General features: G+C 34.3%; 1 protein-coding gene across 1 annotated transcript in view; it reads right to left on the reverse strand.

Moving 5' to 3' along the window:
* Positions 1-434: 434 nt before the first annotated feature.
* LOC120107466 (translation initiation factor IF-2, chloroplastic-like) overlaps positions 435-17,025 on the reverse strand; it is a 56,029-nt gene continuing 39,438 nt past the window's right edge. Inside the window, exons 2-4 of the mRNA XM_039120744.1 lie at positions 7,378-7,653; positions 7,090-7,278; positions 435-1,298 (exon numbers count right to left, since the gene is read on the reverse strand). Coding sequence (XP_038976672.1) covers positions 1,137-1,298; positions 7,090-7,278; positions 7,378-7,653 — 627 coding nt within the window. The 3' untranslated portion in view covers positions 435-1,136. The remainder of the gene's footprint in view (positions 1,299-7,089; positions 7,279-7,377; positions 7,654-17,025) is intronic.

Genomic DNA, 17,025 nt, shown 5'->3' on the forward strand with positions numbered 1-17,025 from the left:
AAACTAATTAATCATCTCGCAAAAGCATTAATTAGTTATCCACAAAAGTTTTAATAGCCAAATTATTTTAAAACCCAATTCACCCCCCCTCTTGGGTTGTCTATCTGGGCAACACAAATTGACTCGACTAATAACAGAAGCAGCTAACCAAATTGACTCGGCTAATAATAAAAGCAACGAACCAAATTGATTTGACCAATAACAAAGCAACTAATAATGCAATAAAGTAGAAATGACACGGACTTGAGTGAATCCAATCTCGAGGGTTCAACTCAAACTGATGTCAATCTCTGGTGCGACGTGAATCAGTGGCTCTAATGGCTCCATCATATGAATGAAGAGTTCTGATATTCCCATCACATTTCCACGAAACCTACTGCAACAAAATATACGTAAAAGTAGCATGCTCTGCTCCTCGCTGCTATTTTAGGCAGCTGGGACACAGAAGAAACATGTTCGCTCAGCTGCACAGCTATGATAGGTAATCTTGAAGGCATGAGGCAAGAAGGAAAAAAAGGACATGTATAGATCATAACAAGCACTACAAATAAAAATATTATTGAAGTATAAAAATAAAAGAATTTATAAATGTGGTATAAAACTAGCAGTAAAAGTTTTTACAAGCAGCAAGGCTGCAAAAGAAACTCCATCCATCTTGTTCAACAGAAATTAGCATCAAATCATGCCACGCTAAGTAGAATGGTATAATTTGTTCATTCAATACAATTCGATGATCCAGCTGATAACCATCACAGGATGGACATAACTGATGTATCGAAGAAAATGTCTGGAAAAAAATTGACAATGGTTAATGATAAAATTTTGACAATGATTTCATTACCGTTGTGTCTTACTGGTAATTGTGATCAAATCATCAAAAGGTTAAACAAATGCCCCTTCTCTCAAAAATAGAAGGAAAAGCTGACAGCTGAAATTCTTTATGTGCATTAGCATACAATATTGGCTGCTGCAGAGCCAGATTTCCCAAAATAAAGGAGTGGCAAATGCTATGCAAGCATAGCCGTGAAAGGTATGTTTGAAGCTGCGGATAGATTATGACCTTTGAGCCAGATGCCACTCAGATCTGCCATGAAAAATTACTTGCTCCGCAGATGTTCTGCACCAGCTAGCCTGTTTCATAACCCAAAACCTGCACCAATTAATGCAGCTGTCACCGAAGCTGATGCCTCTTCAAGTGTTCGTTGCTTCTTGACAGTATTAAAAGCCTCAATGACATCTCCAACCTCCCATTCATTGAAGCCACTCACACCAATACCACATTCTAGTCCAGAACCCACCTAGCGTAAGGGAAAAAAATAGATAGCTGGGTAAAGATTGCTCGAAATAGACCCACAAGCTGATGTACAGAAATAACAGAAACAGCTCAGTAAAAATGCCTTATTTAAGAATATTTATTGAACAATGCCTGCTGCTGAGAACAAAACAAATAAAGCCTCAGACTCGAGATATTGTTAATTTCCAAAGTATTTCTTGATCTCAGAACTGGTGCAAGTTACTGCAGTATTTATATGCATATAGGAATTATATAACTATTATATGAAAATGCAATAGAAATTAAAAAAACATTCGTGTAATCTAATGACCTACACGAGATATGAGCAGGGTGTAGAACTAACAAAAAGTTTTTTCATTAATATTTGCATATATTAAGGAAAGATTGTTGGAAAAACATATTATTTTAAGAAATAAAGAATTGTATTAAATTAGAGCCCTATTTGTAACTTATAAGTTGAGCTTCATTAAGTATTCTTATTGATTATTATCAGTATGCTAATACTGATTGCACATTAAGCCCATTGAGTATATCAAAAATCTATATCATAGTGTAGAGATGACTATGATAATTTATTACGGTATTTTCTTTCATATTAGTATCTTTTCTACCAATAATATTAATACTAATATTATTAATATAGCTGAACATTAAGCTTTGATCTTGTTTCATGCTATTTATAATAACTTTTTTATATTAATATTGCGATATAAATAGTATATATATATATATTGATATAGTAAAATAATATATTATTATAAAATAATAAGATTATGATCCAACCTATTACATCTAACGGATATTTAGATGCAATATAGCAGGGTCATTAGTGGTTCTACTTTCACTTTTAAGTAAGATTGTTATCATAAATTTGTAATAATTATAAATAAAATATTAATGTAATCTAATGACTTGTGCAGCATATGGGTAAGGTACGATACTGATGAACAATCTTTTTCATCAATATTAGCATACATTATGTAAATATGATTATTAATAATATCATCAATTTATGTATTAATTTGGTAGTACTAATGAAATATTTCTTATTTAACATGATTTAATAAGCTAATAAACTTCTTATTGATCATATTATATCGTTATATTTTGATAAAAAATGTATTAAATAAAATCCCTACTCATTATCTAAAATAAATAGCTTTATTAATAATGTTACGTAGCAAATGCAGAACTCTGTGCAAGCAAAGCCTACATTTTAGTTTATATATTATATATTAGATGCGTGATTGGTAAATAAGACGGTTGGCACTTGAGCCCTAAAGGCTTGCCCTTAAGGGTCCAAGGTTCAAATCCCAGGCCTTACTCAAAACGATAAATATAGTTCTTCAAGTTCTCCTGGAGTATGTATTTTTAGTACATGCCTTGCCCAAGCCGACTATCCCTTGCAAGCTGTACACCATCTCATAGTGACACATGAAGTTTTGACATGTTATACCGAACAAGAAAACATAACCTCTGCTTGGCATATATACAGGTCCTAGAAGTTTCATTATCTCTTTACCCTATTCTATCTCACCATTCGCCCTTACTATCCTCGTCTAAGCCACCTAGCACATCCATCAATTCCCTCGATTTCCTCAAGCATGTAAAAACCGTTGAAATGGGACTGCAACAATGAGCTATATGTTCCACTACCTAGGCAGCCACTCTTTCAATTGATCTTATCCAACCATGCTAAACACATGCTAGAGACAACAAGTGAATTTCTATTACTTTCCATTCTACTCATGAGAACATTAGGCAAGGTGGCTGATTAGTTTGTCCCTTGTATACACCAAGGTTTGCAATGTCTTATGTTTTCGCATGGTTCAACACTAACAATAACAAAGGCATGCTCCTTGCCTCGATGCAACAAATATGAACATGAAGATCAAATCTCTCTCTCTCTCTATGTGTGCGCGCGCACGTGCACGCCTAGCTGATTGTCAGTTTAACAAACTCTACCCCAACACTTGTTTGCATTCGGCTCTAATATGTCTTCAAATCACTTCTCTGCCAACAACTTCCATGAAGATCTCTTTTTGGTTTGTTCCTCAAACATCAATACAGACTGTAAATACCTAAAATTTGTATTCATTCAGAAGTTCTCATATTTTGACTGCCTTAAAAAGCTTATTATCTGTTCCAATGAGATTCAAAAATCACACCACAACAAAGATGTACCTCCATTACATCCACCCTTCTCCTGACATACTTGAAATCACCTGAATCCCTCCCAAAACTATACTCTCTCAGAAAAACTGGTAAATTGACAGCCATTGAAAAAAAATCTAGCATGAGTTACAATGGTACTTGGTGATTTCTTAAACTTCAAAGGCATATTTCCACTCTATCCATTTTGCACTGATATTAAATAACAAAATGCATAATAGAACATAGGCAGCAATGGCAGCTGTTCAAAGAATCTTACCATCCTTTGATATTGCACCCTAAACTCCAAATATGATCCTAGTAAATTTTCCATACATGAGCTCCATATCATTTTGGCAAACTCTTAATACTCAATAAATATTTTGAATTGTCCCTGGTGTAACAAATTACGACCTCACCCAAAAAACTAGACAAAAGTTATTATTTGGATTCATTGGCCCTATCTAGGTACCCAAGATCCTCCTACTGCACAACCAATATGAGAATAAGCACACACCCACACGAATCCTCACCTCCTCTCATTTAAGCACTGGAGTTCGCTCTAGGCTAAGAGTCTAAATCTAACTATATCTAATTACAAACACCACAATCGGCCCACAATCAGCCCAAAAAGGATTCATGTGTGCCCTATAGTCACACATAGGTCATGGGCCGATTCCGCTTTAATACTATTTGTAACAATCTAGAAACTTACTCAAGAAGCTAAATAGAAGTTATTATATAGGGTTTTGGCCCTATATAAGTATCTAAGATCTTTCCAAGGTACAATCAATGTGGGATTAAACGCACACATGCACAAGTCCCCATGCTTGGTCTGATCCACCATTGAAACTTATGCCAACAATAAAGATATATGAATATTCTATTCCCTTTATGTGTGTTTCCAGTTTAAACCCATCTGTCAATTTACTCAAAGACCATCACTTGAATCTCATCAATTCGTCAGGAATATGATCACCTTTATATGAACAATTGGTTATTATTTAGGGTTTTGGCCCTATACAAGTATCTAAGATCTTTCAGGGTACAATCAAAGAAGGATTAAATGCACACATGCACAAAGCCTCACACTTGGGCTAATCCACCATTGAAACTTATGCCCACATTAAAGATATATGATTTTTCTATTTCATTTATGTGTGTTTATAGTTTAAACCCAGCTTTCAACTTACTCGAAGACCATCACTTGAATCTCATCAATTTGTCAGAAATATACCACCTTTATATAAACAATTGGTTTAACAATCATATTGTAAAAAGGCCTCTTAATTTTTAAAGGTGCGAACAAAATCCATTTTGATTATGACTACTCCAACCAGAGAGAGAACAAGTCTCTTCCTTCAAGCTGCTCAATTGAATCTCTCACAAGAGCAAAATAAGTAGAGAAAACAAATTTCATAGGAAACTTGAAAGTAGGGTTTTACCCTACTTACTTTCTTCAAAAATAATGTATTATATAAGACCACTATTTATACTAGTAAGGTCAATTATTCCAAAATTAGGTTGAATTCCTTCCCTAGCTGAGGTCAAATTTTCTAACAATAAAAAAGTATAAAAATTACTGAAATTGGTCAAAAGCTAGATCTCAAGTCCGACATTAACTTTGCCTTCTATTGCATTGCCCAATTGTTCATAGATTATGAGTTACACTCCGGTCAATGTTTACTATAAATAGTAGGTCAAGGTTGATTAGCATTTTAGAGCCCTAAACAGTTCCGAATCAGGGTTATTTTGAGTTCCACGAGCTTATTGGCAGGGGTGGCAATCGGTTGGGCCGACAAGATAAGGGATGCAAGATAGATCAAAAATCTATCAACCCGAGCCCGATTTGTTTATTAAATGGGTCAAGAATTCAGACCTGAGCCTGAACATTTTATTAAATAGGTAACCTCCAATGGGTTGAATCAATTTAAATGGGTTAAACAGGTAACATTGCCATCCCAACATACTCATCGGTTGCCATATCATATATCTTGAAAATTTACTCAACTTCAAAAAAAAAAAAACAGCCGAAAATAGATAGATACCAATGTGAAAGTTATGCCCTCCAGAAGTTTTATGCCGTGAACAACATGGAAACCAGAAGGAACCCACTAAAGATTGATTACTCCTTGGATTTCCTACTATTTTTCTTTATGCATTAACATGCATTTTTCAAAATATCCATAATAGCTACATGAGCAAGTTTCTTGTTTCCGCAACTAAGGACTTCCCTTGATCATCATTTCCCGTTTCTCATTTTCATATTGTTTCTCACATTGGTTTTCCCTTTATGGCCACCATGAGAATAGTATACTGTAGAAATCATGGATAATGTAGCTTACTATCACCTCAGATATTCTGTAAATTCCCAATGACAGCTCTATATCATCACCTAGCCCTGCAATATTGGAAGCTTATAAATTGACTGATGGCAAGAGATTTCCTACTTGTCCAGGAAACACATCACACAACAATAAAACTTTTAAGTGTAATAAAACATATCTAACTGTGATAGTTTTACAAAAGGGTTCTTAAATTATGATTCATTCAACTAGCAAGAAGTTTATGACTAGAAGAGCATGTTAAAGGATCTCTGGTCTACATGTCCAACTCCTGCCACCTAATGATGAGAGGATAACGATTTTATACTAACAAAGCCACAAGTGATAATTAATGAAAATAGTTCGGAGAGCACGAATATTGTATCTTCAGCTTCTCAAGGACCTTTCTAGACTATCTTGTTTTCTATATTAATGCTTTGCAACTTTACTCATCCAAGTTCTATATATCAAATGATTCATGCTCGGGTCAAGATTTGATCTGCAAATGAAACAACATTATAAGAAATCTTGTTGCATTCATGTTAAATGCTATTTTCTTTTTCTAAATAAAGCACAGAAAATAACAAATCTCAAGATGGTCAATTTGGAAACTGAATAAACTTCAGATTAGGGGTTCAATAATGGCTATCCTTTGTCAAGAAGGCAACTTTTGGCACTCAGATATTGTGCTACCTATCCCGATCGACATAGCCTTAGCCAGGATAAAGGCTATTTCCTAGATATCATGGAATAAAAAGGTACTAACAGGTTGTACCAAGCTTTTTCCACCTACTTATTAGTGATCTCCCTACACTAATGCAAAGTAATCTTGTTATCAAGGGCAAATATCTTTTCACCAAAACAAAATAACACTATCACCATTAAAGGGTAAGACCATGGTATGCCATCCCTGCAACCATATTCATACTTCCTTGTATCCCGTGATATTCCTAGAACAACAAAATTCTCTTTGGATTTCTAGGATAGCTATAGTTTTCCAATTTCTTTTATTCAACAACAAATTGAGCCTTAATAAATTAAATTTCTTCAAAAAAAATATTGGTAATCACCATTTCAAATTCAAAAGACCGCCTTACTATGTTTTTTCTTCCCCTAAATCACAAATTATACAGCAACCAAATGATTGTCACCAACTTATAATATATGAGCTCGTTGTTGATAAAGAGATTATAATTCTATAAGTTATAAATGTTATAGGTACTTCAATAATCATCGAAAGCATGATTTCATTTAAGAACTTTTTAAGATAAACCAATTATACCTCAAGACGTGATCCATATATGAGATTTAAAAACATACCTCCTTCACTTCCTCTTTCACTCGTCTCAAAGAATCAATATTTCCTGAGTGAACTGTCTCCCCATGTCGAACAATCCGAACACCACAATCTTTCACCACTTTCCCTTTGGTGACCATGCATCCAGCCACACGTCCACTGCCACTGCTAAATGTAGCTCGAACATCTGCTGACCCTATAGGAACTCGTTCCTACAATATATCAAAAGTGAACAACATTAATGCCCATTTATATAGACTCCAGTGCATCAGAGAGGAAGTCCAATTCACCAATTATAGCATCGGTTCTACCTCGACAGGCTCTAAAAGTCCTTCCATTGCATTTCGCATGTCATCAATAAAATCATAGATGACCCTACAAAGACGAATTTCAACATTCTTTTTCTCTGCATAGCTCTTAACTGAACCCGGTGCTTTCACATTGAAACCAAATATAATGGCCTTAGTGGTAACAGCCAGATCAATGTCACTGGTACTCACACCACCTGGTGCTTGGAGGAGGAATTTCAGAGTAACATTATCCTGTGGGAGCACTTGAAGAGCATGTCTGATGGCTTCAATTGAACCCTATGATTGATGAAAGTGCTATCAAGTCAATTGGAAATGTGATGATAACATGAATGCCGAACCATATGTCAATTTTGCTTTAAATACATGGACAATGAAGAAATATATTAGAGTAAATTACAAAAAATCCCCGAGGTTTACGTTTATTATAATTAACCCCAATGTTGCCCAAGATAACAAGCCAAGAGGGGGGGGGGGGGTGAATTGGTTTCTCTAAATTTTTACTATCTTAATTTAGTCAATTGATGAGTGAGTGAAGTTAAAACAATACACAATGTAAACACACAAGAAGTATAGCGGTTCGGTGCTCTCCTAAGCACCTACGTCCACTCCCCAAGCGATCCCTTGGGAATTCACTATAATCCCGCAGATTACAGTCGGATTGTTTTCCGGGCTCACAATCCAAAAATCTTTCCACTTTGGTTTTCCGGGATCACCAAAAACCTATGTTGCTTTTACGGGCTCACCAACGAACCTTCACAATTGGTTTTACGGGTTCACCAACAAACCTACACCGTTGGTTTTACGGGCTCCCCATCAAACCTTTACCGTTGGTTTTACGGGCTCACCAACAAACCTTTACAAGGTGATTAAAAAGAAGAAGAAAGTTGAAATTCCTAGATGAGCAAATATAACAATTATAGGCTACAAAGAAGAGTTTAGAATATAGTTATCGCTTGAGGAGACTTCTCTCTTCTTTGTCAAGATTGCTTCACTCTTCAAGGGTTGATGGAGCTCTTGATGTTCCTTAGAATCTGCTCTACCACTTCCTTTTGACTCTTTGAGTGAAGTACTTGGATGAAGAAAATTAGGGCACTTGTCTTTCTTGTGTAAACTTTGATATTTTGCAAAAGAATACTTTCTCTGATGAATAGTGTCACTTTAAATAGTTTTCCTCATCCATTGGACATCCCCCATTGGTTAGATTTCAAAAACTAGCCGTTACTTACTGTTGTGAGGACAAAAAGTACTTCTGCAGAACTAACCGTTATGCTTCTGCCCATGCTGGGGTCGACCCAAATTTTTCTGCGATCGACTCAAATCACTGTTCATCAGACTTGGGGTCGACTCAACTTTCGCTGGGGTCGACCCAACTTTCACTGGGGTCGACTCATGCTACATTGGGGTCGGCCCTCTCAGGAAACACAGAACCTTATATTTCAGCCGTTTTTCACTGGGGTCGACTCAACTCTTTTTGGGTCGACTCAAGGTTCAGTGGGGTCGACTCAAGTTCCATTGATGTCGACCCTCTCAGGGATTCCAGAGACTCAATTTTGAATGACACAGCCTTGGGGTCGACTCATGTTCAGTTGGGGTCGACTCAAGTTACATTGGGATCGACCCTCTCAGAGATTCCAGAGACTTGTTTTCTTGAGGCTTGAAGATGGGGTCGACTCAAGCAAGCTTGGGGTCGACTCAACTACTGTTCATTCGTGCCATTTTTGCAGAAGTGTGCCTGATGGTTCCATGATGTGCCGGGGTCGACTCCATCAATCTTGGGGTCGACTCATTCCACACTTTGCTGCAACTTAAGGTTAAATTTATCCGTATAATCAATAAAATATACTTCAAGCAGTTTTGAATATATGCCATGATATTGCTACATACTCTTAACAATGAAAATTACTATTGTCCCTTAAGAGTACGTTTCACTTGAAACTTTGTCGAATTAGAATTTAGAATTCACTATTTCTTTTCTATCGCAAATTTTATCTCATTAGTAATCATTAAAATATATCTTGATCTCATTCTTTTAATGTACCGAGAGTGTCGAACTCAGTAATGATGTATCAAATTAATCTGTAGTATTTAATTAGATATTCTCTTAATGGTTGTGTTTGCTGACCCAAAGGTTGATTTAACGATTGATTTTGATGATCACAAAACCTTGAAGTATAATTACTATATTTGTGTTGCAAGGAGAAAGATATTTATTTTGCAAGAAATATAGCAAGTTGGAAGAATACAAGAAGGCCTCCAAAGCTCTCAAGAAAAGTTGGAAGAAAGCCACACCTCATTGGCCCAAGGTTCAAGTTCAAAGGCTTCAATTTAGAAGAGCAAATCTCAAAAAAAATTCAAAGGAACGGCGCTCGAGTCGACTCCTACAGTTCCGAGTCGACTCCAAGGAGTAACAGACAGAAAGATAGAGAGATGGGTTTTAGACCCTGTTACCGAGTCGACTCCAGAAGGATGCGAGTCGATTCCGACGTTTGGCGAGTCGACTCCTAAGTATGCCCGAGTCGACTCTCAGAGAAAAGCTGACTGAAAGGCAGAGAATCAAACTTAGTAACCCTGCGAACGAGTCGACTCCGAGAATTCCAGAGTCGAACCCAAGTCAGCCGAGTCAACTCCGGGACTCTGCGAGTCGACTCCGAGGCAGTACAGATCAACAGACAGAGGATCGGCTTTTCAGACTCTGAGAGCCGAGTCGACTCCAAGAGAATCCGAGTCGACTCGAGGAAGAAAATCAGAAAATATGTCCTCTGGATTTCTGAGAATGAGCCGACCCCCAAGTGCCCGAGTCGTCTCCAGCTATTGGCGAGTCGACTCCAGTTTGGTCCGAGTCGACCCTAGGACAAGGAATGCACATTAATTCAAATTTGGAACAGTGTCCGAGTCGTCCCCAGTCAAGCACGAGTCGACTCCAGTAACAGCCGAGTCGTCTCCAGATCGCGCGAGTCGACTCCGATCCCAATGGATACATTGTCAGAATGTGCAGACGGGTCATAATGGCTCTATTTTTGTCTCTAACGGCTAGATCTCTATTTCCAAGTCTTCAAAAGCTACAAAATCAAGGGAAGAGCTAGGGGAGAAGTTAAGGAAGTGGGAGAGAACACATAGGGAAGAGATTTCAAGGGAGATTTCAAGAGAAACCTTCCAAAAGTACAAAAGGGCCATTCAAAGCAAAAGTGAGAGAAGAAGAGCATCCGAGTGAATCCCAAAGCTTCCTCTCCAACAGCGTGCTGCCTCAGTGATCCTCTACCTCATGCGAAATCAAAAGAGGGTCAAGTAAAGAAGAAGCCGAGTTCCTTCATCTACAAAACTTGTTTGAGGGCTTCTTCTCTTTACTCTATTTATTTATATAGTTATATCTGCTTGTTTGAGAAAATTGTATTTGATTTAAACTCTTGTTCTAATATCTTGTAACTTGATTCAATCAAGGAATTGAATCAAAGGGTTAAGGTTTGTTGGTGAGCCAAGTATAAAACCAACGTTGTAAGGTTGTGGTTGGTGAGCCTTTGGAAAAACCAACTGGGTTGATTGTAAATTCGGAAAACAATCGTTGTAAGGTTGTGGTTGGTGAGTCTTTGGAAAAACCAACTGGGTTGGATTGTAAGCCCGTAAAAACAATCGGATTGATTCTAGTCGGTGAGCCTGTGAAAACCGACCGAGTTCGTTGTGATCTCGTAAAAACAACAAGTTAGGTTGTGAGCTTGTAAAACAACCGGCTGTAATCTGAGAGATTATAGTGAAATTCCCAAGACATCTTGGGAAGTGGATGTAGGTGCTGGGGTGCACCGAACTACTATACATCTTTGTGTTTGTGATGCTTTATCTCTTATGTTTCATGCTTTACATTCTTACTTGATTGTGTAATATCTCTAGCTTTGTTTCCTATTGATTTATAAGTGATTGTTTAGAACTTGCTTAGCTTTCACTCCATCCTTACCATTCACATAAATTATAATTGCTCTAGCTTAATCTTCCACTACTTTACTTGTAATTGCCTAGAGCTTAAGTAAATAACATCTTATCATTCCGCTGCATTCAATTCACAGTAAATTAGGGAACATAATTTTTTAGAAAACCCAATTCACCCCCCCTTTTGGGTTGTCACCTTGGGCAACAAGTAGTATCAGAGCAGGTGCTCTCGTATTATTTGTAGTCTTAACCGACTGGAGTCAAAGATCATGACAACCCCACACATATTATTTGTTGAGGGACTTTCCACAAATAGACCTCCACTGTTTGATAGATCTAACTATATTCAATGGAAAGCTAGAATGAAAATCTTTACTCAATCACAAAACTATGAGCTATGGAATGTCATAACAAATAGCCTACACACACCCACGAAATTGATTGAAAGTATGTTCGATAAAAATTTGGCTGAACTAAATGCAAAGGCCATGAACCTTCTGTACTGTGCATTTAATGAAAATATTTTCAACCAAATTTGTATATGTTTATCTGCCAAACAAATATGGAATTTTCTTGAAGCAACTTATGATATTTCTGAGAAACCCCATATTAGATTACCTGAGGATAATTGCAAGACTAACATTGAGCATGCAGGAAACACTCTAAATCAGGAAGATAGCTCAGAAAAAGAAAATATTGGGGATGAAGACAAAGATCTATCATCAATCCCTAAAAAATTCAAAAGCTTCCTAAAGACAAAGAAGAAGAGGAAGCAAGAAGAAAGAAAGAAAGAAATTAAAAACAAGAAAGCCTTGACCAAGAGAGAGTCAAGCAAAAAATTGAAAGCCAGGAGCAATAATGATGAAATCAGCTCCAAAGAACTACAAGAGGTAACTAACCTATGCTTTATGGCACAGGAAGATAAGGTAAATCTTGAATCTGATTTCACATTTAATGAACTTTATGATGCTTTTTCTGATTTGTATCTAGAATATAAGAAACTTATTTGTAAGAACAAGAACTTGAAGAATGAAAAACAAATCCTAATAGATGAAACACTAATGAAGAAACATACTAAAGAAACTGAAATCTTAATTAAAGAAAATAAAGAACTAAATCAGAAAAATCAACTTCTTACTGAAAGCTATGATAAACTTAATTAAAACAATGAATTGCTTTCAGAAGATAATAGAAAACTAACTAAAGAAGTTGAAAATTTCAAACCTATTGTTGAAAGATTCACTCTTAGCTCTGAAAAATTAAATTCAATGATAGAAAATTCAAGAGCTAGATATGACAAAGTTGGATTGGGATATCAACCATGGTACATCCAAAAATCTTTCAAGAATATAGTTGTTAAATCCTCCGTTGCCTATCCTAAAATAGATTCTTATAAATATGATCAACAAAAGTTAATTAAAATCCCTTTTGTTCATCCTAAAATAGTTTTTCATAAATTCGATGAACCTAATGAACAAAATCAGAAAATTAAAAATTCATCATCTACTTATGTTAAATCTATGACTGTTAAATTTAACAAGAATATGCAGAAATATACATCTTGTAATCCTAAAATCTACAAGCCTATGGACAAAATAGCTATTAAGAAAATATAGGTTCCAAAAGGAACAATAATAGCTAACCTGCAAGGACCCAAAAGAGTTTGGGTTCCTAAGTTGAAATCTGATTATTTTTCAGCAGGTGTGTCTAGCTATCCAAGGTTCTAATAAAAGATATTATCTGAACAATGGGTGCTCTAGACACATGTTAAAGAATTTAAAATATACTTAAGAAAAGTAATTGAAATGAAAAGAATAATGAAATTAGTAACCCTTGCATTCTCTTTGCCTTAGTATCTGATTAAAACATGAATTGCAGGTATTAATCAATTTTGTGATATAGGTAATACTTTTAAAAAATATATATAATGAAATCACTTCATTTTATTGTATGCTTTACTTACTGTTGGATAAGTTACTAAATAATTAATCAACTTATTAAGAATAACACTATGAATTCTCTATATGCTTGATTCAAAGTTTTATCCATGGCATTATCTTCTATTGATCATAGACATAAGAATATGTACTTATTATGCTCTTAGAAAAAATATGCATTATAAATACTAGTATCAAAGAATTTTTTTTGGGGCATGTAAAATTAACTTATGCTAGTATGGACCTAATTTCAAAAGACCTTGTCATTGGTTTACTTAGATTATCTTTTGCAAGGTCAAAGTTTGCTATGCATGTTAACTAAGAAAACAAACCAAAAATTAATTTCTAAATCTAAAGATGTTATTTCCGTCACTAAGTTTTCAAAAGCTTACATTGGGTTTGTTCTTAGTACTTAAACTAAAATATTTTCTGCATTGGAACAAACTCACAAAAAGGGATGAAAAAGGTTAGAAAACTGTGAAAATAAAAAAGTATCATGGCATAGTTTAGAAAACCAATTTTCTGTTAAGTTGTGCACAGAAAATAATATTGAATACAATTGTTTCTGCACCAAGAACACCATAAGTACAATAGGGTTAATAGAATCCTTGAAGAAATGAAAAAGACAATGTTGTATGATAGTCATCTACTTAAATGATTTTTGTTAAAACCTATCATCACTGCTTGTCATACATATGGTCTCTATTAGATCTATTTTTGATGAAAACTCTTTTTGATCTTCTGAAAAATAGAAAATGAGCTATTGCATATCTTTCATATTTTTCAATCATACATGATATGCTTGATATGTTTTTATGAAAATAATGCCAAATCTGATTAAGATATTCCTATCTTTGGATTTCATTCATCAAGCAATGCATATAGAATACTCAATGAAAAGATACTAGTTGTAGAAATATTAATTCATACTATTTTTATCAAAACTAGATCTTTTATTGAGAATATAGTTTATCACTTTGCTTTTATGTCACAATCTGAGTCATAATCAGAATTTTTAATAGAAATAGCTACTTAAGATAATTTGATCAAAACTTAACTTATATATCTTATTGATAATTATCTTTAGCAAATAGAATCTAAGCTAAATTGATTCTGAAAACAAGAAATTGATTTGATCTTGATGAATCTTCCTATTGCCTCACATGCTTGTCCTTGAACCATCTTGGTTAATGAAACTATCTTTTTAGTTCAAGTGACATGTGCTTGCTTATATTTAGGCAATCTCTTGAGTAAAGTGACTCAACATTCAATTATTGTCATATCTTATGTTGAGTCATCTAGTTAAAAAATATGTTGTATGAATGTTTTGTATCTTGAAGAAACTAATGACTTTCCTTCAAGAAAGAAAAAGATTTTGTTAATAATGCACGATCCTTAAGCAAAAAAATGAGAGATTTCAACTTGAAGGACACCTCCACATAAGATACAATAAACATTCACATGCAAACAAGAAAGGGACCTTCTTCAGCCAAAAGTTTACACATAAGAAATCTAGTAAGTATTTGACTTGAAGAAGGCAGAATGAATCGGTAGTTTTAGATACCTCTCTCATAAATTAGCTGAGCAAAGTCAATAATTTAAATCTTATTATGGCATGATTATAGTCTTTAATTATTAATTTTTTGATATCATGTCTATATATGTATTGATTGACTTATGCTTTTAGAAATTGTTTCATGGTTTGCCCAAACGAAAATATATCTTTGCCTATGTCATAACCATGAAATATCCAAGTTTATGTTTAAAATTTTGATTTAAAATAACTTGTGAGAAGCTATGAATCCTTGAGCATAATAAAAATGTTGTTTGTTGATATACATCTATATGATACATAAGATTATTTCTTTATTCTGCTCTTTCATGTAAATTATTTGAGAATAACAAAAAGAGAGAGAGATAAAGAAAAGAAAATGAACATTATTCAAGAGAAGTAAAATCTAAGTAAAGGCAAATACTCCAATCTTAAGAAAAAGCAAAACAAGCATAATATATTCGACACATTTGTGAGACTTGTGTGAGCATTCTTTTGGAAGGTGTAAAATCCGTAATTAATTACACTTAAACAGGAAGAGTTTGAAGTGAACATTTTAACCTTTCTATATTGCTCATCTTAGGGATGGTGCCAATAGGGAGGCTAGTGGTAGTACCCGATACTATTTGACTCAACTATTCGGTGTAGGGTATATTAGGGACGGCACAAGAGGGAGGCTAGTGGTAGTACCTCATGCCCCTTCCAACTCCGGATAGGGAGCAAATAGAGTATAGAGCATAAGAAAGTAAAAACGAAAAACAAAATCAAAATGTTCGTTAATTGGTTAAGGAAAGAAATTCAAAAAATGAGGAAATGAATGACAAAGTAAATGAAAGTATATAAGAAGAATCAAGTCAAGTTTTAATCACTTAAAAACACACCTTAAGGATGAAATCCGTGCAACATTATATTTAAATAGGGGAGTTTATTTGAAAAGAATTGATTTTGATCCTTGACATGCTTGTTCTTAATATTTTAATGCATGACTTAACACATAATATATTTTGCATGTGGCATAATATTTTGAATTATGGGTTCTCAATATTTTGTAATGCTCCATGCTTGGATAATTTGATTGAATGTTTGAAATACTACATAATTTTTTTTTGGTATTATTGAAAAGAAATTTTAAATTTGTCGTTCACAATAACTTTGGTACATAATGTTCTAATTCGTACCAAAAGTCAACATTAAATACAAATATTCTGAATATGCTCTAATATATTTGAAATATGTGTTTTCAATCGTAATGATTTAAGATGAGCTACAATGTGGAAGATACATATCTCAAATTATAACTTTGAAAGCCTCCTTAAAAATCTTTATGAAGTTCAGAATCCGATTTTGTATAAAAGCTTAAACTTAATTTAAAAATGCTTATATCGTTACATCTTTGTAACCTTAGTTATATGCTTCAATGATCGCATCATTCAGGAGAATAACTCAATATGATTCCTAAATGAAAATTTTAACTTAGGAAAAATAGATTAATTTTGATGCCTTGGTTGATTGCTCCGATACGCATCTGAAACATATCATTTCTTATCTTTAAAGTGTACTAAAATTGGTCTAAATGATGTATTTTTCAATGATCTTGATTGCGAACAAATATTTCTAAATATATGATTTTATTTTGATATTAAAAAGATTTATTATGTTTCATGTATACATTGCTGTGAATCTATGAGTAAGAAATTAAAATCCTATAAACATTCACTTGAATGATTTTCTATATCCCTTTCTGCATGATTGTTGCTTCCATCACTAAAAGAAAAAGCTATTTTTAAAAGAAAGTGTATGCTCCTAAAGCTAGAAATATTTTAACTCACTCAAATGACTCTTAAAAGAAAGAAAATGTAATTGCTTTTGAAAGAAATTGAGCTTCAAATGAATTATTTTTTGATTAATATTTCAGTACATTTTCTCAAAGATTAAGAGAAAGCATAACTTGTTCTTGAAAGATGAAAAAGAGTGATTGCTATAAATTTTGAAAAACTCTAGATCACTTTACATTCTTAATATCATAGAATTTCAGTTTTATTCACGCTTATCATCAAAATCTGAAATTCAACAAAAACAAAAGAATAATTAAAGAAGAATGCATCTTTTGAGGGGGAGCTTTAGATATTTAATCTAAATGCATTATGTATCTTATTCAAAAGTCACTTTCACTTGATGCATTCCTTGAATGTTTTATGAATTGATTTTGATGAACCTCTTTGTGTTGTCATTGCTTGCCTT

This window comes from Phoenix dactylifera, unplaced genomic scaffold (assembly GCF_009389715.1).
Source record: "Phoenix dactylifera cultivar Barhee BC4 unplaced genomic scaffold, palm_55x_up_171113_PBpolish2nd_filt_p 000874F, whole genome shotgun sequence".
Classification (NCBI taxonomy): Eukaryota; Viridiplantae; Streptophyta; class Magnoliopsida; order Arecales; family Arecaceae; genus Phoenix; species Phoenix dactylifera.